The sequence below is a fragment of the Epithele typhae genome (genome assembly GCF_022376455.1).
Source record: "Epithele typhae strain CBS 203.58 chromosome Unknown BXZ73scaffold_51, whole genome shotgun sequence".
In the NCBI taxonomy this organism is placed as follows: Eukaryota; Fungi; Basidiomycota; class Agaricomycetes; order Polyporales; family Epitheliaceae; genus Epithele; species Epithele typhae.
In genome coordinates, this window is record NW_025954242.1 from 73,792 (window position 1) to 97,646 (window position 23,855).

The 23,855-nt window shown below is 58.1% G+C and overlaps 8 protein-coding genes across 8 annotated transcripts; 3 read left to right on the plus strand and 5 right to left on the minus strand.

The window, feature by feature from the left end:
• Nucleotides 1-1,821: 1,821 nt before the first annotated feature.
• Nucleotides 1,822-3,522, minus strand: BXZ73DRAFT_79902 (kinase-like domain-containing protein; the record flags this gene model as incomplete). Its single annotated transcript, XM_048023181.1, has 6 exons — nucleotides 1,822-2,039; nucleotides 2,105-2,267; nucleotides 2,320-2,441; nucleotides 2,493-2,711; nucleotides 2,767-3,140; nucleotides 3,197-3,522. 6 exons carry the CDS (start codon nucleotides 3,520-3,522, stop codon nucleotides 1,822-1,824), a joined length of 1,422 nt encoding a protein of 473 aa, XP_047874734.1.
• A 2,960-nt stretch (nucleotides 3,523-6,482) lies between these two features.
• On the minus strand, nucleotides 6,483-8,912 carry BXZ73DRAFT_31057 (uncharacterized protein; the record flags this gene model as incomplete). Its single annotated transcript, XM_048017801.1, has 1 exon — nucleotides 6,483-8,912. A coding segment is annotated over one exon (2,430 nt), but the record flags the coding sequence as incomplete, so codon positions are not given.
• Nucleotides 8,913-9,596: 684 nt separating this feature from the next.
• Nucleotides 9,597-12,873, plus strand: BXZ73DRAFT_51796 (cap binding protein 80-PB; the record flags this gene model as incomplete). Its single annotated transcript, XM_048020697.1, has 13 exons — nucleotides 9,597-9,642; nucleotides 9,698-9,774; nucleotides 9,833-9,924; nucleotides 9,975-10,149; nucleotides 10,210-10,365; nucleotides 10,418-10,591; nucleotides 10,640-10,882; nucleotides 10,930-11,145; nucleotides 11,198-11,439; nucleotides 11,494-11,681; nucleotides 11,735-12,379; nucleotides 12,443-12,696; nucleotides 12,745-12,873. 13 exons carry the CDS (start codon nucleotides 9,597-9,599, stop codon nucleotides 12,871-12,873), a joined length of 2,637 nt encoding a protein of 878 aa, XP_047874736.1.
• An 870-nt stretch (nucleotides 12,874-13,743) lies between these two features.
• BXZ73DRAFT_79905 (uncharacterized protein) lies at nucleotides 13,744-14,985 on the minus strand (the record flags this gene model as incomplete). Its single annotated transcript, XM_048023182.1, has 1 exon — nucleotides 13,744-14,985. The coding sequence occupies one exon, from the start codon at nucleotides 14,983-14,985 to the stop codon at nucleotides 13,744-13,746; it is 1,242 nt and encodes a 413-aa protein (XP_047874737.1).
• Nucleotides 14,986-15,437: 452 nt separating this feature from the next.
• BXZ73DRAFT_104393 (uncharacterized protein) lies at nucleotides 15,438-17,363 on the plus strand (the record flags this gene model as incomplete). Its single annotated transcript, XM_048015864.1, has 3 exons — nucleotides 15,438-16,646; nucleotides 16,703-17,264; nucleotides 17,329-17,363. 3 exons carry the CDS (start codon nucleotides 15,438-15,440, stop codon nucleotides 17,361-17,363), a joined length of 1,806 nt encoding a protein of 601 aa, XP_047874738.1.
• A 157-nt stretch (nucleotides 17,364-17,520) lies between these two features.
• Nucleotides 17,521-19,001, minus strand: BXZ73DRAFT_91779 (UAA transporter; the record flags this gene model as incomplete). Its single annotated transcript, XM_048026107.1, has 3 exons — nucleotides 17,521-18,370; nucleotides 18,506-18,797; nucleotides 18,884-19,001. The coding sequence occupies 3 exons, from the start codon at nucleotides 18,999-19,001 to the stop codon at nucleotides 17,521-17,523; spliced, it is 1,260 nt and encodes a 419-aa protein (XP_047874739.1).
• Nucleotides 19,002-19,576: 575 nt separating this feature from the next.
• On the minus strand, nucleotides 19,577-20,774 carry BXZ73DRAFT_79907 (uncharacterized protein; the record flags this gene model as incomplete). The annotated part of the gene is made up of 2 exons (XM_048023183.1): nucleotides 19,577-20,073; nucleotides 20,147-20,774. 2 exons carry the CDS (start codon nucleotides 20,772-20,774, stop codon nucleotides 19,577-19,579), a joined length of 1,125 nt encoding a protein of 374 aa, XP_047874740.1.
• Nucleotides 20,775-21,558: 784 nt separating this feature from the next.
• On the plus strand, nucleotides 21,559-23,793 carry BXZ73DRAFT_104395 (uncharacterized protein; the record flags this gene model as incomplete). The annotated part of the gene is made up of 10 exons (XM_048015865.1): nucleotides 21,559-21,964; nucleotides 22,036-22,182; nucleotides 22,240-22,368; nucleotides 22,410-22,473; nucleotides 22,524-22,580; nucleotides 22,634-22,700; nucleotides 22,757-23,125; nucleotides 23,223-23,468; nucleotides 23,529-23,601; nucleotides 23,669-23,793. The coding sequence occupies 10 exons, from the start codon at nucleotides 21,559-21,561 to the stop codon at nucleotides 23,791-23,793; spliced, it is 1,683 nt and encodes a 560-aa protein (XP_047874741.1).
• Between the last annotated feature and the right edge of the window lie 62 nt (nucleotides 23,794-23,855).

The window sequence follows — 23,855 nt, forward strand, 5'->3', positions numbered from 1 at the left end:
GTTTTTCATACCCGCACGTAGCCGTCGTGGTCCTTCGTGGTCGCGCCGTCACTTCGCGCGGCGGCGGCGAGGACGGCTTTGAGTTCGAGACGGTGGACTGCTCGACGTGCGGCAGCTCGCGCGCGCGCGATGTCGACCATACCACACACATGTACCGAGTACCTCCGGTTCGTCCACCGCGCCTTCGGGATGCTCGTATGCGAAGACGACGCTCTCCATTGCTACGTGATACTCTATGTACGAACACGCTGTATGTTATGCCTACCATAGGGCTCCGCCCTCAAGGACAATACACGAGGATCCAAAAAAGAAAAGAAAAAAGAACCTGGATCTGGTGTACCAGCGGCTGGCCAGTCGGTGCCTATGAACACCATGGAGTCGCATGCGAGGAGACCGTGTGTTTGTCGCGCGCCGCTGCTCACGGGTGCCGGTACGACGGGGCTCTTTGAGCGGATTGAGCGTTGGGGGCATTAGTGGCACCTAGTGAACAGGGATCGGTGTGGGGATCCCCTCGACTGGACGAGGGCGATTGACGCTGGCTAGTCGCGGATGCGGCGGATACGCGGAGGCTGATACTTACGATGTATACGCGGAGGCTGATACGATGGATATGCGGAGGCTGATACGACGGATACGCGGAAACAGACGGATGCGCGGACGCGAGAGAGTGAGTTGGGGGAAGCAAACTGAACATTGCCTGTGCTCGCGAGCTACTATTATACATGTGCCGCTACTACAGTCATTGACCGGTCCCTGAGACACCCAATTCTTTATAAATGATGCTGTGACCGTCGAAGGTCGTATGCCTCTGAAATTTGGCACATGGTAGGAGATGTGGTAGATGTACCTACATGAATATTTTGGATTCCATAGGTGTTCAGCATCGTGCAGGAACTGAGACCTGACATGAGACTGAGAATACGGAGATACCACTCCTTGAGACACCCTAATCGGGTTAACTCTCACGACGGCGCCAACATGTATCGATCCCCGGGTGTGTCACTATCTGTCGAGCTCTCCACACTGTCCTCATGTTGTCCTCACTGCTGATTTCGTCCTCTCTGTCCCCCTGACCTCCGTATACTGAGTTATTGAGTAGGGCCAACGATGAGAGCAAGGCAACACAAGCACTCTGAAGACGCGTCGCAGCGCGATCAGGCGCGTCGCGTCTAATGTGTATCACATAATCGCATTTGTTGTCATGAAGGCGCCCGTTGGCCCCGGTTGGGCGCTCGCATCGTCACCGGTCATCCGGGATCCATGAAGAGACATCGCACAGCCTCTAAAGTAAACGAGAGAGAACACATAGCTATTCATATGAGAATACTGACGCTACCGGGGGGCACTATTTTCATGTTGCCTTGCAATTTATATTTTACATTTCATTACTGCGGTGAAATCAGACATACTGGGTTGCGGCGACATGAAAAGCCCTCCTCATCTGCGCGATTGCCTCTTTCAAACTAGTGCCACTTTTTACCCATACAATGGACATTTTATAGAGAATTTAAAACGCCTCTGCAAAGAGGAAAAGGGGACTGTCTCAAGGAGTGGTGGTGTCTCAAGGACCGGTCAATGACTGTACTTCACGCTCTGTGACCGCGCGGCGCGGACTGCTCGGTCACGTGTCTGGGTTCTGTCGTATGCGCGCTCCAAAGTGCCCGCGCGCGCCCAGCGCAGCGGGGACTCCTACATCGGCACCAGCCAGCGGACGATGGTCAAGACGTGAGGGGGAGGGGGTTGGTTGGCGGAGAAACAAATTTGCATAGCACGGATGACAAAAACAAGCTGAACAACATGTATGATCGATGGCGATGACATTCAGCGGAAAGAATTTGTGTTGAGATCGAAGCCTTTGATGAAAGGGTCACCAAAGAGCCTTCTCGCAGCGGGTCGCCAGTCTGGGTCCAGCGTCAGCATCCGGCGCAGAAGCGCGTCCACCTCATCGAGCGTCGTGCCAGTCAATCCGGCTTTGGCGAGACGATGGCGGAGAGGGGAAAGGGGGGTTCGTTTTGCCCCGTCAAGAAGCTTTAGCATACCTATCCAGGGGCCAATATTGTCAATGAGTGAACGATGCAGCGGCTGTCAGCGATGCAACACCCACCATTGGCATTGAAGAATTTATCTCTCAGCGGACTGTTCGCGAGAACCTCCCCAGAGAACGGACCGAGCACGTCGATCATTTGCGCAAGATGCTCGCTGTCGGTCGCATCGTCCTCGTCTTTACCTGGATGAAAGAGTGATTCGTGGAGAAGAAGTTCTGCAGTCTGGACAAGCGATCAGGAGGGATTGCACGCGACACGCTATTTTGCCACCCACCAAGCATCCAAGTGCCCAAACGTCGATGGGTTGGCCCCAGCGATGCCCCAGTATGATCTCCGGTGCACGTAGCATCCTGGGCATGGCCCGCAGGCCGGTGGTATTCGTAGACGCGCGGATCGCTATCGCATTATTGGTCAGTCAAGTAACCATGCAGAATGTTTCTCACCCACCGCTGCTGAAGTCGCCTAGCTTGAGGAAGATTCTGTGCACATCGTGGTCGTTCCCAATCGGAGGATAAGGCTGCGACTTGACGCAAGTGATCGGATCCGGGCTGTGCTCAGGGAAAATGCGTGGAGGGAGACTCTCCGCTGGCACTTCCTCCAAGTACCTCTTTAGATCAGGGATGGATGTGGCGAACAAAGGTACGCTGATGTTGTCGGCCTTGACATCTGCGAATAACCAGGATTACAAGGCAATTTCAGAGAGTAATCATGGCCAACGCACCTCCATGGATATAGCCTAATTCGTGCACACACCCGAGGGCGAAGCACATCTGCATGAGGACACGTCGTACGAGCATTACATCGCGGCTGGGGTCGACCGTCCGGAATGTGCGCCGCACGTTGTGCACCGTGGTCGACATCGGCAGCATGATAGAGAATGCATGAATACCGTGTCGGCTCTGATGGGCACCCCAATCAGCCATAGCGATAATGTGGTCCGAGCCAATAATGTACCCCTCCTCTCTCGGGTTAGAATGATGGTTGATCTCGTTCAACAGAGGCATTTGACAGGTAGTTTTGCCGAATTCGAGCTCGGAGGCGTGAGCGGTCAGGACCTTGGCCACGAGAAGCCTCCCAAGCTCTAGAGTGGAATGTCTGGAAACCGTTGTTCCCCCGTCAGCAGAGACTAGAGCGATATGAGTATCACGCACTTTGAAGCCACCCGCTCCACCAGCCAGATGTTAGACTCGGCTCCCCAGCCGAGCTTTCGGATAATTCTGTATTGCGCGTGCATACCGACGAGACATTCTCCAAGCTGTAAAGGTGCATAGCCGGGGGTTTCTCCAAGTTTATACGGCTTCCAGACGGGCTCCTCGTGCGCCCACAGGCGATTGTCCCAGTTCTGAGCACGCGAAACGTCGTCAGAAGGCTTGAGGAGCTCGGTGGCGGTGGCGTGAGAGCCGCCACTGAAGGCGTAGTGAGAGCCCGCGAGCCGCGAAAGGGCGTTCAAATGTTTCCGGAGAGACGGACGGGACATAGGTGGGAAGGTTGAGGTCGAGGATGATCTTCCCGGCGAAAGTCCTCCAATATAAGTACTATGGCGGAGTCGCCACGTGTGCAGGCTGACAGCGCTTCTTCAGGCGCTTCCCGTTTGGGCGACGATGCTGCCAGGACGAGTCAAGTACTCAGGCCCACTGGGCCCAACAGGGCCCTCGCTGGTAACACGGCTTGAACACGGCCGTGTACAACGTCACACGGCCGGGCAGGTGCGTTGTGCCGCCATTTTGGTCTGCTCATTGTGCGGCCAAAGCCGGAGGGCAGCACCGAGACACCCCCTTCGGATGGGAAACAATACCAGTCTGAGAGCATGTTGCGGTGGTGATCTTCTGGAAGGGCCGGCTTGGGGCTGATACGCATGTGTGCACTCCTGGAACAAACTATGTGGGTTGTTCCAGAAGCGCGCTAAGCATCCCATTTCTACTGGGTACCGTGGATCGCAGACGCTTTTGACGTATCTGTTCCCAGGAGACCGAGTGAAGACCTCCGGGTCGACACTCGTGATGCCCAAATCTGGCGAAGAGCCCTTGTCTTGGATCCTTGACTCATCACGGCTCGCTAGAAGTCTGTAGAAGACGTGATGTGTGCTTTTGTGTGCCGACATCTCGCCACATCATTGTGGGTACATGTGAGCAGCTGTAGCAGGATGCCGTTGGTGACACAAGTCCTACGCTTCTAGCGGATTCTTTTCGGCGTGAATAGCCCCCAGGGCTTCCACGCCACTACGATACCAATTCGGCCGTGCATCCACGTTGGCTGCTTCTTCGACCGCGAAAGGGGGTCGTGGTGTCTAGACCGTAACGATGTAAGGCTACTTCTGGTCCACGGTAGCTGTGTCCGCACTTTCCGTGTTGGAGTTCGGCGCCAGAGGTGCAACCTCGGGCCGCTTGCTTGGGTAATTGTGTAGCTATAGTGCTCGCCACCGCCTGTACCGTACGCTACGCGTTTGCTCCTATCCACCACCATCTCCCGCGCATCCGCCGTCCGTCCGCCTGTCCCCGGTGCCCAGAGGAGCCCAAGCGCGACGCCCTCACCCTCCGACCTGTCCCGATCGCGTCCTACGACCCCGAAATCCCACATTCCGAACACAGATGCGTCAGCGGTCCGCCACGCGCTGTGCAGTGCAGTCCTCATGTGGACTGGGATATGTCTTCCTCACTGGCGAATGTTGTTCTGGTGCGCACACCGTCCTCGTCTCATCAGAAGCTGCAAGAGACGTAGTCTGACTAGTGGTAAACCAGAATGGTAGGGTGTGCCACCGCAGACCACGCGGCGGTTCAGATTAAGATTGGACGAGCCGTGTATAAAGGCCACGACGGAACTCATAGTACAGCATCGAGTCTCGACACCCACCGCGCTCATCTTTCAACACCTCATCACTCTCGCCTTCATCGTCATGTTCACTGCGCTTGTCACTCGCTGGGGCGATAATCTTAACAAAACCATCCTGTCTTGCGTTACTAAGAGGTCGATCATCACTATCGCCGAATCTGTTCAGCCCGATAAGTATTATCTCAAGCAGCCTGAGGTCCGACTACTCATCGGAATGGAGCTCAGAGACTACTTGCGAGGGGAGAAAAATCTCGATCCTGACAAATACAACGCAGTACTTTGGTGAGCCGTTTTACACGATCACTTGATCTCGAAGCTCAAACCATGTCCCAGTTCGCATGCGCACGAAGGGAGCTGGCTGAATAATCCTCACGCCGATGAACGTCTCCATGTTACGTTTATGCTTCAAGATATCGAATCAAAAGAGTGGATCGAGAACACGTACAAGATCGGCGATGAAGAACGCAAGTCTAAACGCTGGCATCTTCCGCTCGACTACCCTTCACTTGAAATTATGAAGGCCCGCGCCCAGACGATATGGGCTTACAGCGAGAGCCTCATTCCCGAAGGCAGTGAGCGTCCTATCGGGATGCCTTATGTCAAGGATTTGGAGGCGTCTCCGGCTCCGAACTATCACGTGCCGCCCGAGGGGTGGGAGGCTGGCAGTTCACGGCAAGCGAAGTGATGTGAGTGATCTTGTATTTACAAACATAACATTGCGCTGAGTTCACCTACACAGGTTGGCGCATTGATAGTCGCGTCCAACGCCCTTCGTTAGAACTCGCAGTCGGTGCCTGGTGCGTTCGCGTTCGATCAAATCAAGTTATGGGTTTTGTATGTGGAAGGTCTGCTTAGGGGAGACAAGATATGGCTGCGGTTTCTGCGCTTCCAATCTGTTGTACAATCATTCGGAGTGTCTTTTGTCGAAAGAAGCGGCAAAGAAGAGTTTTTGTGAATACAACCATGATCTGTCTTATGTGCGAGAGTGTCTGCGCGACAATTTTCTGACTCGTCGCCATCTGCCCGATGCGCAAGAAAACACGAAGTGTAAAATGATACACGCGCGATTCGTGGTTGCAAGTCGGCAACTCTTGGTGACTCGGGTGCACAGGATCACGAAAATGTCCACCTCTTTTGAAAAACAGAACGATGTTCGCATGTGTGGAGGGACTAATCGCTTGCACGTGTAGGCACCAGTCGTTGATGGCAGTAGAGGAGGAAGGGTAGACAGGGTTCATGGAGGTAGGGATAGAGGAAGCATGAAGACGCTGGTTTTGAGGCGAGATGCAAGGCCAGAGCCGTATGTGCTAAAGAGCGGAAAGGATAAACGTGACGCGGCAGCAAGGGAGGTATCCGGAGCATGACGGATCATAGCAGCCCCGAGTCCGGCGAGAACTTCGGATCTCCGGTGTGTTTTACGACCCACTATACAGCATGTCATGGTAGTCTCCGGTCTTCGTAGCCAGACGCAAAGTTCTTCCTTCGCCTAGCCAACCACATGGGCATTTTCCTCCGTACCGGCAACCCCTTCGACTTCACCGTCGGAATAAACCACTTCTCTGGCGCTCTCCTGCTTTTCCTGGGAAGCTCAGGGAACACGGGGGGCCGCACCGGCCTCTCCCTCCCGCGTCGTACTCCGTGGCGTTTATAGGCCACGAGCAGCCGCGGGTACGCCCGAGGTACGTCGTACCCGTGTGTGGCCATGGAGCGCACGAGCAGCCGCATCATCGAATAGTCCGCAGCATTCCATCCGAAGCCGTTCGCGTCGCTGCCGCGCGAAGCGACGACGCGACCACCACAGCGATGGCGACGTATCGATGGTGTGAACAGCCGCCACGCCACGTTGAAGAACCGTGCGTCAGGTTTGAGCGCGGGCCACGGCCGCGGCGGGTGCGGCGGCAGGCGCGGCCAGATCTTGTCCGGCTTGGTGATCTGGACCTCTAAATGCTTGCGCCCGCCGGAGAGCATCGAGCGCACGAGGAGCCGCGCGTTGTGCCGGCTCGTACGCCGCTTCGAGGGCCTCCAGGCGTTGGACGCCAGGGACTCGCCGACCAGGTGGACGTACTGGGAGTAGCCGAGCTCCTCGGGGCGGGCCTGGGGCTGCCAGCCTTCGAGAAGGAGGTCGGTTCCGGCGTGCTGGTGGCGGCGCTTGGGGTGAGGGACGCAACCGCGCGCGAGTGCGATGTAGCCTTGTAGAAGGGAGGTGTACGCCGCGGCGGGGAGAGTCCAGCTGCGGTGACCCTGTTCGCGGAAGGTCGGTATGCGACTGGCCATCTGGGCTTTCTGAGCGAGGATGAAGACGCGCTCGGCGAGTCCGATCTCGCCAGCTTTGCATAGCGCGTTGACGAGTACCGCGAAGACGTGAGGCCCGTGTTTGGCGGCATTGCGGAGGGCTTTTCTGTAGTGCAGCTTCCTGGGCGGTTGACCATTGAATCCGGGATGGGCAGGATGGTTGACGATTTGCAGCTCGGGGAGAATGCTGAACAGGGATGAGGCGACACTGTCGCACTTCCCAGTGTTCACCAGATGGGCGATATAGGAGGTGAGCGTATGTCGAGAGGGTTTCATGGGGTCCGATGGAGTGGCAAATCCTGCGGGTAGATCGAGGCTTTGCATCTGGGAAGGAGCGAGATTCGCCACGCTTCCTCTGGGGTCCACGGAGCCACGGATTGGCGTAATGAGGGCTGAGCCATCGGCGTCGCGAACGACGATTGACTCGTCAACAAGCTCCGACTCGGGATTGACTGTTTGGGGAGGCTGCGCAACGGGACTCTCGGTGCCATGAACACCAAGGCGGAGTGCCTTCAACGCAACTTCACTGATGTGCGAGTTCCGCATCAGTGTACCGGACCGTAACAAGATGTTGAATGTCACGATGTCGGGAGCCACTGGAGGGTCCCTTTTGACGCACATGTGCTGCAAGACGCTAGAGGCCATAGTAGAGGAATGACAGTGCCGTAGGCTGTAGTGAAGGAGAGCGTTGTACGACCTCCGTGACAGACGTACCCTACTTGGCATGTGGTCTTCTTCGAGAGAGTCGATGATCCGCTTGACGACGGCGTGAAAGTAGGTGTAAGCGTGAATCCGCACAGGTTGGCCATCTCTCCATATACAAACGTGATGCGTTGTCTTCGGACATGCGTACATTGTGCTGATGAGCCCGGATATTCGATGTGTCTTCAGCTGTCCGGTATCCAGCAGCATCGCAAACAAAGCTAGGCTCTGCATCGCCGTGCCCAGCTCTGAACTGATGCCACTCTTCGCTGTGGAGGAAAAGACGGTTTCGATGCGTTCTAGGATCTTGCCCATGAGACGGGGGTCTGGGTAGGGATATGGGGCGTTCGGGACAGTGAAACGGGTAGGTCGCGAGAGACCAATCTGCTCGTAGGTGACCCATTCCGCTGGCGGCTCTTGGACAGCCTCTTGCGCTCGGTGCAGCTCCCAGTCTTTGAGAACCATGACGAAGAGGAGCGAGCCCACGATGAGTTCGCCTTGCATTAGCAGAGTTGCGAAGATATTGCGGTACATGCGCTGCGTGCGTTGATGCCCGAAAGTGCGAGCGTGCTGAAGCAGCTCCATGGCGGCGCGAGTCTGGGGAATACGAACATCCTCGATTCGTAACTTGAGGATATCAGTCGCTAGATCTTGACGACGAGGGAGGACGCGAGCGAAAGGTCCGAATTTGGGGAGATAAGAGGTGTGTGTCAAGTGCGTGATGGTTTCTAATGTTTGGGAGCGAATGGGGATGCCAGCTTGCACCATGAGGCTGGCATAGATGGTGGCTTTTTTGACGAAGCCCCCTCGAAGAAGACCGTGGAGGAAAGCATGCGAGACAAGTCGAGGGGAAACGGGCTGACCGAATTCTACGGGCCTGAATCGTCTCGATGGACTATTGCGAAGCTTGGGGCTGTCTGTGGACTTGAGGATGGAGTCGCAGGCAGAGTTGACCAGGTAGAGCGCGTCTATGTAATCACCCTCCTTGGCACAGAGACGCACGACTTGAGCAGCGACACGAGAAGCTTGATTTGAGGTGAGTTGTTGAGCAGAAGGGAAGACGGGATGATGGGTGGGCACGGGGGGAGGTTCGTTATGGTAAGATGCCAGGGCGGCGGACGCGAAGGCTCGAAAGCGGGACGTCGGAGCCTCGCACGAAGTCGTACAACGGCCAGCGCGCGCTAGTAAAAGCGACTTGCAGGATATTCGCCTCGTCCATGCGTTGTTGTGGGGGCGAATTTGGCGCACGAGAACGCTGGCCGTCGTCGACCAGTTACATGGCATGTGTCTCGCATACTGAGGATGTACTGGAGTGAGGGACACCGTCACAATTGGATATATACGACGCACCAGGGCAGTGCGTCAGCTCCAAGACGCGGACGCCGTCTCCGCTAGATGCTGCGAGCGCGAAGGGGGAGGAGGAGCTCGAGGAGAAAGGCCAAGACGCGGACACCGACTGAGGAGGCCCGCTCGCCAGCCGGAACGCAGCCAGGCTCGCCGAGACACAGGTTGGCGCTTGAGTCCGCGTCTAACACTCGGTAAGTAAGTCCTATTAAGCTACCTTACAAGCCCATAAACCAGTTCAAACCGGCCCGACAGAGTGCGAGTTGGTCTGACACTCTCTGACACTGTCCTGTTATTTGCACGTCTCCCCTCCCCACTGGGCCGCAGGCGTCGACCAGACCTCCTCGCATCCCTGCGCTTTCTAAATACCCTCTTGCTCATACCATGAGCCATCACCACGGTGGGCATCGTAGCCGGAAGCATCCCAAAGGTAAAGTCCACTCGAGTTAGTGAAGGTCACAGTGCATAGACATACACGCGTGCAGATGACTACCAACGCCATGACTACTTCGAGACACCAGACCAGAAGCTACGGAAGAGTATTGTGAGCTTTGGAGAAGTGGTGCGTACCTTCTTTCGCGTATTTTACTCGCGCTTTACACTGTGGCTGCCGCCACCAGGATCCACTCCAAGAGCTCCCCCGCCTCGTGAAACAGATTGTTGAGCACGAACCTGCAAATGTACCCATCGTCGCTGAGGGTCTCCGCATAGGGTATGCTCATTTATTTCACCGCCCTTTCTTCATTGCTCATTGAGCCACAGTGTGACCGAGCAGCCCTTCAAAATCCCTTACTATGCAGCTTTGCTTCGCCTTCTCTTCGACCAACCTGCTGTCGAGAGCTCCGCAACGTCATTCGGAAAGCAAGTGTTTGAAGACTTCTGGAAGGGGTTTCAAACATTCCTCGACAAGCAAGCATGGCGAGAGACCAGACTCTGTGTTCGTCTGTGGGTCTACGTGTCGGAACCATCGTGCTAATGCGCAGCCATCGACTATCAGGTTCAATTCTTCGCGCACCTGACTATCGCTCGCGTCATCTCTGTCCCTACTCTCTACTCGCTTCTCAAGTCCTTCGCCGACGTGCATTTAGAGATCAACACGTCTCAAGGGCGGGCGACCAAAGCGTTACTGTGTGCAGCGGAGGGGCTCGTTATCGTGAGTGTGGATCTTTTCAATGCATTACCTGGCATTCAACTGTGGTGCGAAGGCCGGCGCTGTCATCAAGCAAGAGTCGTCATCTCCCGAGGAAGCTTCATCAAAAGTCGCCCAAATCATCGACGCGCTGAAATCTCATATCGACGCTACACAAGACTCGAAATTCCTGGTTCAACCGCTTGTCCAGTTGCATTCGACAAATTTTGTTCTTGAGAATGCCGATGAGGTATTGTATTGAACCAGTAGCATATGGACTGAGCTGACGTATCGACAGTGGCTGGACTGCGCACTTGCTGCCCTGCAGACTTTGGATGGTCAAGACTTCGCTCAAACAGCGGAATGTGTGCCTCAGCCGTACATGGAATCTCCTCCTTTTGCGGACACTCCGTATGATCTGCCGCTCGTGCTCGTACCTCCTGAAGTCGAAGAAGAAACGTTGACCACCGACACTGGGGAGGACGCCATAGTCAAAAAGGAAGAGTGGCCAAGATGCTACGTTCGCTTGTTCGACGACGACGTGAGCCGGATCTTCTTCTTAACCACTATTTACTAACCTTTCTTCAGATTACACCAGACCCCACTTCTCCAGCGGGATTTATTCTCCGTTCAAATATACTCGACATCGTTGACATCTTCGAGGTCAATCGCAAGGAGTGCGCTCGCTTGCTGCTAGAGTATCCGAAGTGGACGGTTCCTGGTACCTTCGTTGCACGTTCAGGTGCTCCACCGCAGCCTACCGTTGAAGGCAGAAATTGGCTCCTCGACAACACGCTGATTGAGGTAACTGCTATGGTGCAGCGTTTTGCTTAACTTTTCTGATTGACATTAACAGACAATACTCGGAAGCAATTTCGTTCTTCCAGAATCAAATCACAAGTCAGTGTACTACATTGCACTGATAACTGAGCTATGCAAGACTTCACCACAGACCGTGGGTCCTGCCGTTGGCAAGTCGGTCAGAAGGCTTTTCTCGCTCCTCGCAGATGGTCTCGATGTCGAGGTTGCGCATCGCTACGCCGAATGGTTTTCCGTGCATCTTAGCAATTTCGGGTTTTCTTGGCCATGGAAGGAATGGTGCGTTGCCCTGCTTCTTGTTCCCCCCGACACGACCACTCATTTTACCTGCAGGGAACCCGATCTTTCTCTTGTGCCCCAACATCCCAAGCGCACTTTCATGCGTAAAGTCGTTGAGCTCGAGATACGGCTTTCGTACCATGACCGTGTCTCGCGTGGACTCCCGGAGTCTATGGTGGCAGCAGACGCCCAGGTCATCTCTGTGGAGGCTCCTGGCCCTGAGTTCGAGTTTGAAGACGCCGGTAAGCAACGATGGCCCGTTGTTCCGCAAATGGATGATAACCTGTCTTTTTAGAGCACCCAGACTACGAAGCGGCGCAAAGTGTTCTCAATCTCCTCCGTGGACGAGCAAAACCTGACGACGTCATGGCGCACCTCGAAACCCTGCGCAACGGTCTCACCGAGACCGTCGAGCCGGACGTCAATGTCGACTCCCTCCTGCGCTCCATTGCCGTCCAGTCGCTGTTGTCGATCGGCTCGCGCTCCTTCTCTCACTTCCTCAACGCCATCGAGCGCTATCTCCCCCTCCTCCGCAACCTCGCCGTCGGCGCGATCTCGACGGCTCCCGCGAATCCGACTACAGATGCGGTCGTCGAGGCGCGCACGGACATCATGAGCGCGGTCGCGACCGTCTGGCGGCGGAGTCGGCACCAGGTGCTGATCGTGTTCGACAAACTGATGCAGTACCAGATCGTCGAGCCCTCCAACGTCGTCGTCTGGTCGTTCGCGCACTGCACGGCTGCAACCGACGGCGTACGCAAGCAGACGTTCAACGCGTTCCAGTGGAACGTGCTCAGGAGCGCGCTCGACAAGGCGAACGGGCGTGTGATGGTCCAGCGCAGGAAGATTGCCGCGCTCAGGCGCGAGGCGGATGACAAGGCGGCGCGGGCGATTGCGGGGGAAAACGCGGCAATGGAGGTAGACACGGAGCCTCAGCCAGGTTGGTCCGTTCCTCTGGCGAATGCCCGTTTTGCGTGCTAACTTCTGGTATCAGACGCGGAAGTGGCGGCTGCGCCTGCTGGAGAGTCCCCCCAGCTCACTACTGCGGTCAACGCGTTCAAAGTCCTCAGCACCGAACAAAAAATGGCCCTCTCCAAAGCGTTCGAAGGTTTCATCGGATGCCTGGCGGTCGATGACATCAGCCCTGCTGTCGGCGAAGTGATCACCGAGCACTCGTGGCACAACCGCGCAAACTGGGAGAACGACGCTTGGGAGACCTGGGAGACCTGGGGCTGGTACCGTCATTGGAGCCGCACTGTAAGTGCTAGTATCCTGGTTCTCGTCGTATCGCTGACTGGCAACCAGTTCTCGCCTTACCTGAGGAACTATGTGGAGACTTTCGAGAGCCTGGCGATGACAAAAATTACCGCCAGTGGTCCTGTCGCCGACATGTTCCGCCAGACGTGGAGCATCGCTTCCGGCCAAATGGCTTGAACGTACGCGATAGCTTCTGTGGTGCTCGCACCGCATGAGCCCCTGGCCATGTATCGTAATTGTATTGTCCTGCATCTATACCGTAACCTGTGATGCCTTTTTCTTATCCAGTATCAGCGACGGCGACGATGTAGACGATGGCCTCCTTGACGCAGAATGGTAGGCGTCCTCGTTTGATGGGTGGTGCAACTCCTGAACGGCAGCGAATTCACAGCGCACGTCACCCAACGTGCTGTCAAGTCTGTGCGGGCGTATTTCAAATAAACAGCTGGACCCACCATGGTCTTGACGGTCGTCGATGTTGATCCGCTCTCTGCTTCCGAGTACAGCTGGTCGAACTTTTATTATAAGCGCCCGAAGTCTCTCCACACAGGAAACGGGCTTCAAGACTTCAAACCTGACTGCAACGATCGGGTACACGCGAATGAGTTGGGCGACTGGGCGGACGTAGACGTCCGGTTTCGAGAAAGCAGGGTGGCGATTGTTTAAAGGGTACGGTCTAGCTGTCTGTGAATGTGTTGACGGTGTCTACCAGTCAGCATCTATTCGACACGGTTGCCTTTGTCTTTAGTTTATCGCGTCAGCACCTTTATAACAGACTTCAATGTCACTACATAGGTGGCTTGTCTCTTGAACTGGTTTCGAACACGACCTATCCTATCGTCAAATCCTTGCAGCACTCGTTGATGCAACGTCCGGTCTATTCTGCGCAGTATCACGGGCACACGCCCGTATACACGATAGATACAACAAGCTAAGTAACAATGCAGGATCTGCTGTGCGTGGGCTCAACAATCAAGAAGAAGACAACCCTCAGCACCCCTGCCGCAATGCGTTCCCTCCGTAAATGTCTGTTTGAGTCCCCCAAGCTCAGAAACTGAAACTACGCCCCTCCCACCTCTCCACGCGGCCTTCGTCAACTCTCCTCCTGAGATTGCCTATAACCCTCTCTCTCCCCTCAACCCATCGCTTCCGCCCCTCCTCCACCCCGCCCTCCTTCAAACCCTCCTCCCATCCCTTCTCTCCAGCTATCATCACCTCGAGCTCCAGAATTGCCCGCCTCAGCGGCGATATGCACAGCCCGTCCTTATAGCACGTCCCCAGCCTGGAGCAGATCGACCTTGCGGAGAAGGAGGTGGAGATTCTAGTGATCGTAGCGTCCCGGAGGTTCTTCCACGACGCGACGAGGTGGATGTGCATGCGCCTCAGCCTAGGCAGGTGTTCGACGACCAGGCTGTTCTCCTCCCAATCCTTGATCCGCGTCACAGCGTGCTTCTCCGACGGGTCCGCCGCGATGGAAGAGCCCGTGCCGCGGCTGAAGAGGTGCCGCATGATTTCGGCTCGTGTTGGAGACGACGGCGTGGCTGCGTACGCGGTGCTCGAGACGGGGCCCCTGTCGGCGATGGGGGGCGGTCCTTCCGGGTCGCGGTGTGCTGCGAGGTGCCACACCGACCGTGCAAACCAACCGTCGCTGTAGGTGCCTTGGACGGACGCCTGGTGCATATTGTGCACAACTGCCATCGCCGCGACGAACTGCAAAAGCGATACGGGCTGTCCGTGTGGGGCCCTCACGCTGGATCGGAGCACTCTACAGTGGATATCGTGTGGGCGGTAGCTTGCATCTCGAACCTTGACCTGGTCGCCCTCCATCAAGTGAGGGGGGCCGAGGTCTTGGTTGGGAATGATCACCGTGCTGGGAAGGAGGGGTCGGAGCTCGATGGAGCCCACAGGTATGAGGGAGGATGGGGCTAATAGACGGGCCGTCCACGAAAAACGACTGCGGTATGTGGGTTGAACATGGTTGAGAGGAAGCGACACATGTGCGACGATGTACTCCTCGAGGGTGTGATCGTCGTGACAAAGATCAAGCTGGCTGACGAGACAGTTGTAGAGCCGGTCCCGAACGTAGCCTCCGTATCTGGTCATGTCTGTTGAGAGCATGGTTTCCAAGAAGCTGTCGGGAAGCCCAATGGGCCCCTTTTTAGATGGGTAGAACTGCCTCGGACAGACGAAAATGACGGTCGGAAGCTGTAACGCTGGGACAGTGGGAGGTGGAGGCTCTCTCCAGTCGTAGAGCAGCTGGCGCATGTGAAGAGGCACAAAGGGGATCATGGGGAGGAGGCGGAAGAGGAGGGACGAAAGAGAGAGGAGATTGGTACTGCAAATGCTGAATGGGAGCGTTTACATCATTAAGTACTGTGACGTCGTTCCCGCGTCTCGACTCTCAGCGATCTCCGTGTCGTCTCGCACAGGACCGGACACAGCAGGACGTACAGTACGATATTTGAGATCCGGCAGGTGAGTTGTATACTTTGGGTAGGACGATGTCAGATCACCCAGAGGGAGCGTAGATGCCAGCGGAGGCGACCGGACGAAACACGATTCGGGCTCGAGGGATCGCCCGCCGCCAGGTCAGATGGGAGCTGATGGGAGAGTAGCCAAGGCCCAACACTGAACGCTGGTCACAATGGCGAGCGTGGGCTGCAACAGGCCGTCCGGACCGTCGGCTGTTGAACGAGGCCTGACGACGGTGGCGACATCACCCACATCTCTTGCCTCCAACGATGACCCCTCTCCTCACCCTCCCTGACGATGCGCTTCTGGTTATTTTCTCGCACATATCAGGGAAAGATGCCTTCCACATGTCCTGTTGCTCCCTCCAAGCCTACGAACTCGCCTATCCCAGAGCCTTCGTCGAGGTTCCTTTCACAACAAGGCCTCTGGATGTCTCGCTCATCGTTCAGACACCTCCACGACCCAAACATCCTAGTAGAATCCCTCCGTTTAACCGTATGAAGGCTCTTCGCAAGCTACAATTGGAAAGGGTTCGCAAAGTCAAACGCGTTGGTCGACTAACAGAATTGCTTCAATCGGCCGAGTTTTTGCGCGATCTCTCGCTCCGCGAAGTGGAATTCCTGCTCTCCACGGACGGCCGCTTCCGTTCGACGCTCATCGGGCTGGATAACCTGGTTCATTTGGATCTCGGCGGGGTTGGTCAGCAGGTGTTGTCTCAATTGCGGTATTTCCAAGGCAAGAATCTACGCACCTTGGCCCTTCAATACAGCTCCCTGGAAGCGAAGACCTCTTCCAGTCCACACGCGCGAAAGACAGTGGCCGATGCATTGTCTGCGCTCCCTGTTCTTCCAGTCCTCCAAACGCTTCACCTCACGGATTTCCAAGAGGCCGAGGAAGGGCCCACTGGCCAACCCACCAATTTCTCGTCGCTGGTACCCTCCCTACCCTCCCTCCGCCGCCTCGTACTCGAGACCGATGCTCGCTCTTCCTACCGGTTCCCATGCAGCATCTTGCCCTCTCTCCCTCATCTGTCCACGTACGAGTACATACTACAGGATGGCTACTACCCACCGGAATCGTGGGGTTCGATTTTTGAGGAGAGCACGCCATGGCCTTCTCTCCAAGAACTCCATATCCCCTACTGTATCATTACGCACCCCAACATCAGCGTCGAGGACAAATTTCGCGTTCACCATCTTCGACTTATCGAAGACGTCAAGGTAACCGTATTCCACGAGGACTTTCGCCCCGACCAAGGTGAACGAATACTCTCCATCCTCAAGAATTTCCACCCGGCTGTGCTGAGTATCCACGCATCCATGGACCGGCTCTACACAGGGCAAGCTCCGATGACGCCTAACCCCAGAGCCGACACTGTCGCCTCATTCTGGCCCGAGCTGCCTGTGGCTGCCCCTCGGCTGCGTTCATTGCACTTCCACCTCCATCACACCGATTACCTGAGCTATTATACCTTAAGGGTGAGTGCACTCACCCAGCTACATGTGACAGCCCGTGTTGACATTGGTGTTCTAAGCCCCAACTGCCGCTCGCCCTCTCCCCACTCCACGTCGTCCACCTCACCATCGACCTCCCGCACTGGGACGGCGACAGGTGGCGCGACATGTGGAGCGCCGCAACCCTCCTTCAGATGTTCAGAAGGCCCTTATACGCCCGCGCCGGGAACAGGCACCGTCCGAGGAGCAGCGTCAAAGACAGGTGGTCGAAAGACCGGCAGCGGGCGCGGTTCATCGAAGACCTCCCGCGCCTGGTCGTGGACGCGGTCCCGACGCTGCGCGTGTTCGCCCTGGGGGACTGTGGGCCCCCACGGCGCGAGATCGCCATGTGGGACCGTGGGCCCCCGCGGCACGAGCCGGGCTGGGACGTGGACCTCGACGCCGTGGGTCTGCCGCTTCCGCCGGGCGGGACGATCACGGGGCCATACGCGACCGCCGCGGAATCCACGCGGAGGAAGCGGTGGTGGTGGATCCAGGGGGAGGGGGAAGGGAGGGAGATGGTGGAGATTTGGGCCGAAGATGGGGAGAGGGCGCGCGATATTGTAGAGAGTGAGGGTTTTGACGCGGAGACGAGCTTGGAGGGTGAGTGGCCCCGCCGGTCGTGGGGCATGCTGGCGCGAGCTGATCTCGTCCGTCGTCTGCGTAGGGTTCTTTTCCGAGAAGTGCCGGTACGATCCCTGAAGTTTGCGGCCGTCGAGCTGAGTGCGACACGCCTGAACGGTGACGAAGGCTCTAGTACAGTATTAGTGTGTATAAATGCCGTGTATCTGTACATCCCACAGGTCCATCGCAATCCTCGGAAAGTCTACATCATGTCGTGAACATTATAAACCGCACATCAATCCTTCTTCGTCTTCGCCGCCTTCGCCCTCCGCGACGCCGCGTACCCCATTGTGCCGAGGAAAACTAGCGCAGCGCCCGCCCACATCGTTGGGGCGTGCACGGCACCCGTCCCGGCGCCGTTGAAGAATGTGGCGGAGAGAACTATGGAGAGCGTCTTGCGGACGACGAGCACAAGCGTGACCGTGAGGCTGGACACCCGCGCCGTCAGCCGATTCACGCCGGCGCTGCAGACGACCGCCGTCACCGTCGTGAGCGCGAGCGCGACCCACCCGCTCTGCACGGAAAGCGCCACGGCGAGCGGCACGGGCTTCGACAGCCCGAACGGCGGGTGCAGCGTGAAGTCGGAGGCGGAGGCTAACGCAGCGGGGAGGTGCGCAGAGAGCGCGGCGGGGAGTGCGAGAGGGAGCGGGCGTGCTTGCGTGGCGAGGTCTTGGCGGGCGTAGTAGAAGGTGGGCAGGGAGAGGAAGTGGAGGTAGAACAGGCTCTCCTGCCATGCCGCGGGCCCGTCCTCCTTCGCCCGCTGCTTCGCGTGCGCTGGGGCGTGTCCGTTTGTCGCAGCGCCGCTTGCGCGCGTGCGCGTGGAGTTGTCCTCCTTCTCGCGCGTGGCGGCGGCGGCGGGTGGAGGGAGCGCGTACGTCGCGTTGATCCAGTCCTGGGTGAGCGCCAGCGCACCGCCGAGGACCAGCGCCAGCGCGAGGAGCGCGATGCCAGTCGTGTGCTGCCCTGCGGGAGCGGGAGCGGAAGCGGCGCCGTTCGCGCGCGGCTCGAGGCCTGACGCGGAGAGCGTGGTGAGCACGACGCCGGCGCTCACGAGGAGCACGGAGAACACCTCGGCGGCGGTGTATCTGGCGTGGCGCGCGCGAGGGGAGGAGGTCAGTATGCGGCGTTCGAGGGCGTCTCTACATACACAGCCGGCGGCGGCAGGCGGGGAGACGGGAAGGCGAGAGGAGACAGGAAGCCAGCTGGGAGAAGAAACGCACCTCTTCCTGCCAATGGCCCAGCCCATGAGCATGCTGACACCAAGCCCGCCGGAGCGGAGGATGATGTGGACGGGCATAGGGATCGCGTACGCGAATGCGGCGTTGTTGAGGCGCGAGACGGTGGAGAAGAGCGCGACCTGCACGAGGTACGGCGCGAGCGGGACGCGGCGCCGCCGCAGCCACGGCAGCTTGATCTTGCGCGCGAAGGGCGGCGGGCGGAGGACGACCATGGCGGGGAGCATGACGAGCGCGGTGAACGCGAACTGGGCGAAGGTGATGAGGCGCGGGTGAGCTGCTCGAGCGTGAGCGCATTACTGGGGGAGACTAGAGTGGGTCAGCATTGGCACTGATACGGGGCAGCGAAGGGGGTGGGGGCACACGAGCAGCAATATGTGGAAAACGACGGTATGCACCTGCAGCAGCCGCCAAAGATGAGGGAGAGCGTCGTCGTCCAGTCGGCGGCGGCGGAGAGGGCAAGGCGTGCGACGGGGCTCATGTCGCTGTGCTAGTAGGGGTAAGAAAGAGGAGAGAGATGGAAGGGGCACCGCCTTGCACCTGCGCCGAGGCGGGCGCAAGAGTCAAGCAGCGGGTTGCTCGAGACGCGATCGGGGAAGCCGTGCAGCTGGTGGCGGCTCGGCGGATGCATATGGATGGCCTCGAACTTTGCCTGCGCGTGTTATGCACAGGACAGACGCGTGACGTCACGCGTCGTACACGCAATTGGGTAGTCTCTTGGTAGTCTCGACCCCGAGGCCAACCTTCTAACGAAGCACGCAAGGTAGATCTTCAGTCACCGTCAAGTTCAGTGCATCGCGTCAGCACCCTTGTAACGGACTTCAAATCACTACACAGGGGGCTTATACTCATGAATTGGTTTCGAACACGGCTCAAGTATCCTATTGTTGATGCAACGTCCGGCTTATTCTGTACGATACCACAGGCATGCGTATACATACGCGATGTGATCGCGGGGTACAGCAAGCAAACGGGATCTACTGTATGCGGACGCAACGATCAAAAAGACAGATAACCCTCAGCGTCTCTGTCGCAATGCGTTCCCTCCGTGAATCTTTAAACACCCCAATCAGGTTTCTCCCACTCCTCCACGCAGCCTTCTTCAAGTCTCCTCCTGAGAGTGGCTATGACCCTCTCTCTCGCCTCAACCCATCGCTTCCGCGCCTCCTCCACCCCGCCCTCCTTCAAACCCGCCTCCCATGCTTTCTCTCCCGCTATCAACACTTCGAGCTCCAGGGTCGCCCGGCGTAGCGGCGATATGCACATCCCGTCTTTATAGCACGTCTCCAACCTATAGAAGACGGACCTTGTGGGGAAGGGCGTGACCGTGGCATCCCGGAGGTTCTTCCACGACGCGACGAGGTGGATGTGCATGCGCCTCAGCCTGGGCAGGTGTTCGACGACCAGGCTGTTCTCCTCCCAATCCTTGATCCGCGTCGCAGCGTGCTTCCCCGACATGGAAGAACCGGTACCGGGGCTGAAGAGGTGGCGCATGATTTCGGCTCGTGTTGGAGACGACGGCGCGGCCGCGTACGCGGTGCTCGAGACGGGCCCTGTCGGCGATGGGGGGTGGCCCTTCCGGGTCGCGGTGTGCTGCGAGGTGCCACACCGAGCGTGCAAACCAACCGTCGCTGTAGGTGCCTTGGACGGACTCTTGGTGCATGTTTTGCACAACTGCCATCGCCGCGACGAGCTGCAAAAGCGATACGGGCTGTCCGTGTGGGGCCCTCACGCTGGATCGGAGCACTCTACAGTGGATCGTGTGGGCGGTAGCTTGCACCTCGAACCTTGACCTGGTCGTCTCCCACATCAGGTGAAGGGGACCGAGGTTTTGATTGGGAATGATCACCGTGCTGGGAAGGAGGGGTCGGAGCTCGATGTAGCCCATAGGTATGAGGGGTGAAGGGGTTAATAGGCGGGCCGTCCACGGGAAATTGCTGTGGAATGCGGATGGGACATGCTCGAGAGCAACCGACACATGTGCGATGATGTACTCCTCGAGGGTGTGATCGTCGTGACAAAGATCAAGCTGGGTGACGAGAGAGTTGTACGGCTGGTCTCGAACCCAGAGTCCGTATGGGGATTCGTTTGTGGAGAAAATGACTCCCAAGAAGCTGTGGGGAAGCCCTGTCGGCTGCTTAGGTATGGGATGGGCATTGATGCGGTATGGCAATTGTAACTCTGGAATGGGAGGTGGAAGCGTTCTCCAGTCGTCTAGCAGCTGGCGCAGCTGAGGGGGCGTAAGGGAGATCATGGGAGAGGCAGGAGGCGATGAACAAAGAGAGCGAGGAGATTGGCACTGTGACGTCATCCCCGCGTCTCAGCGATCTCGCACAGGAGGACCTGCAGGCAGGACGACATCCGAGATCCGGCAGGTGAAAGTGTTGCAAAAGATTATTTTCCGTCACACCAAATTATCGCTGCCCCCATGTTGTCTATTACGCAACGGCAGGATCAGAACATATCGACGTCCACAGTGCGTAACGGAAGCATAACATGCTGCGCTTACAGGCCGGCCTTCTGAAATTCCAGCTGCGTTGTCTCGTCGATCGCGCACGGCGTGTGACCGGACCCAAGCGGCAACGGGCCGGTCTCGAAGACGCCAGACATGTACGAGGCCAGAGAACGGATGTTGTAGTCTCGTGAAAGCACCAGATTGTCGCGAGTGCCGTGGTACCAGCTCTGGGTAGAGGCGCCTGTGGAGGACGGTTGTAGACGCGGCCGGTTCGGGCAGCGGCTTCGCACGGGGGGCTGGGGGCGTCGCCTGTCGCTGGCGGGAGCTGGACGACTTTCCGCCTTGTCTCCAGCTCCGGCAAACACTCGTGCAGGCCCTGCCCCGCCCGGCCGTCGTCGTCCTCGTTTAGACTCTGCCCGGCGCTGTCCGGCCACGCCCGTCCGCATATCGTCGCCTCGCCCACGGTTCTCGGCCCCTGCGCCCCGCCTCCGCCGTCAAACGATCTTTCGCCTCCCGCATCCTGCCTGCCCGGCCCCGCCGTCCGCCGTACAGCCGCGAGAACGAGTCTGCCACGCTGCCACGGATGATTCATCTCGATCACAATCACCCCGCCTCGATTCCCGGCCCTGCCAACCCACAAAACCTCGCCCTCTCGTCCCCCCACGCCGATCAGCACCGAATCCCGTCCTGGTCCTCCCCCTCCCGTGACGCCAGGCCGTTCCTTCCGGACTCCCAGGGACATCCTTTTCTGACAACTCCCACCCCGGACCCAAACCCCAACCCCGACACAAGTGCAGACCCTGCCCCCGACGCCTCTGCCGACGCCCCCGCCCCCGCCCCCGCCCTCGACGCTGACGAGCCCCCCGTGCCCCAGCAGTCGTCTCCCGACCACCCAGGGGGCCCCTCCCCGCCTGCAGACAGCTCCTCCTCGCTCACGCCCCCTCCGGATGCGACCACACCCCACCGCTCCATGGACGCCCCCGAAGACCGTCCAGGCTCCTCTCGCGCGCCATCCGACGCGCCCCCTGCCCCGAGCCTTCTACCGATCCCTCCGCGGCAGAGGATGTCGCGGACAAGACCTCCCGCCAGTCCACGCCCCTCAGCGACCTCTCTTCCCCACCCGAGACCGCCCCCGACGAGAACGACACCCCGAATGGCGCGCCGGAGAGCGTCGCGAGCGACGCCGGCGTGGCCGACGCGAAGTATGGTGCGCACCTCTGCTCGTTCTTCCCGCGTGTCGCCTCTGACCTGCGCCCCGCTCCAGCTGCGAAGGACGGCGCCAGCTCACCGGCGCGCGCGGCGTTTGCTACCGTGAAGCCCGAACCGATGAGCAACCACCAGAGGCACGCTGGCGAAGGCCCGCTCGTCCCCAAAAGAGAGCCGTCCTTGGATGGTATGCTGTCTGGTTCGCCTTTTTGCATGTCGGTTCTCCAGGAAAGGCCGCGAAGCCTGACCCGAAGGTGGTGGCGATATTGGAGCTTAACTCCTTGTTGTTGGGGTGAGCCGACTTTTGCAACTTGTGGTGGCGCATTCACCGACGTTGTGTAGCGTCACGATGGAGATGCAAATGCGAGGAGTGACCATGACGGATGCTACCTTTCACCAGTACGTTCGACTTCATTTTTCCTCGCGTGGATGCGAGCCTGAACTATGCACAGGTATTCATCGCGTCTGCAGTCGAATCTCACATGGCTTGCCGCCGCCGCCGATGAGACCCATAAAACTGTACGTGTTCTCTTTTTTACCTCCCATTTCCTTCTCAAGGTCTCCCCATTCGTTAGAATCCCCTTTCTGCATCTACCCCCGTCCTACAACCTCCACCCATCGTTGAGCACGCCGACATGGAGCGCATTGTCAAGTTGTATCGCGAGCTGCCTACCGTCTTCGCCAAGGAAATCGCTCGCCGGACAGCTGCCAGTGAAACCTTCAATGGCAATGCGAAGCGGGAGAGGCCCGACGAGAACGTGCTGGACCGTCAGGCCAGCATACACAAGCGTCGCGACACCGGAGAGTCAAAACATTTCGCCACCCCAGGTGCCGGCCCGTCCACGCCTATCCCTCCCTCGCAGCCGATGTTGCAGATGGGGAATGTCGCCGGCATGCGCATGGGCAGTCCATCCATGCCGCCCCCTCCCGTACCATCAAGCGTGGTGGGCCCCGACGCGCAATGGCCGCCGCCGCCCGGGCACGGCAGGCGCAGATGCGTCAAGCCATGGCCGCGCAACAGGGGGGGATGTTGGGCGCCAGATGTCCCCGCCGTCAAACATGAACCCGGGCATGAATCCTGGCATGAACTCCGGGATGGCGATGCCAAGTCTAGGAGACCAGCCTGGCATGGCGATGCAAAACCCGGGCCAAAATCCGATGGTGCAGCAGTTCTTCCAGATATTGAACACGCCAAACCATCCGTTCCTGCAGCTGCTGATACAGCAAATCCCGAACTTTCAGTCATTACCAATGCAGGAAAAGCTCCAGAAGATGCACATGGCGCAGGTGAGCTTTTAATTCCACCAAGCCTGTCAAGCATGCATTGACAGTTTACGCTTTCCGTAGCACATGATCCGGCAACAGCGATCTGCGTCGCAGGGTCAAGGCAGCGGTTCCATGGGCAATTTCCCAATGCAAGGTGGCATGTCGAATCAGAACATGGGAGATCCTCGCGGATGTCACCAGTCTCCCAATCACCGATGCAGCAGTCTTTCCCACAAGGCAGCGGTCATCCAACGACCCACGATCGATGATGACACCCCAGCAACAGCAGATGCTGCAGCAAATGAACCCACAACAACGCCAGCTCTTCCTCTTGCAACAGCAATGATGCGTGGAGGTGGTCCTGGCGCAGGCTCGGCAGGACCTGGTGGTGGGGGTGGGGCATGAACC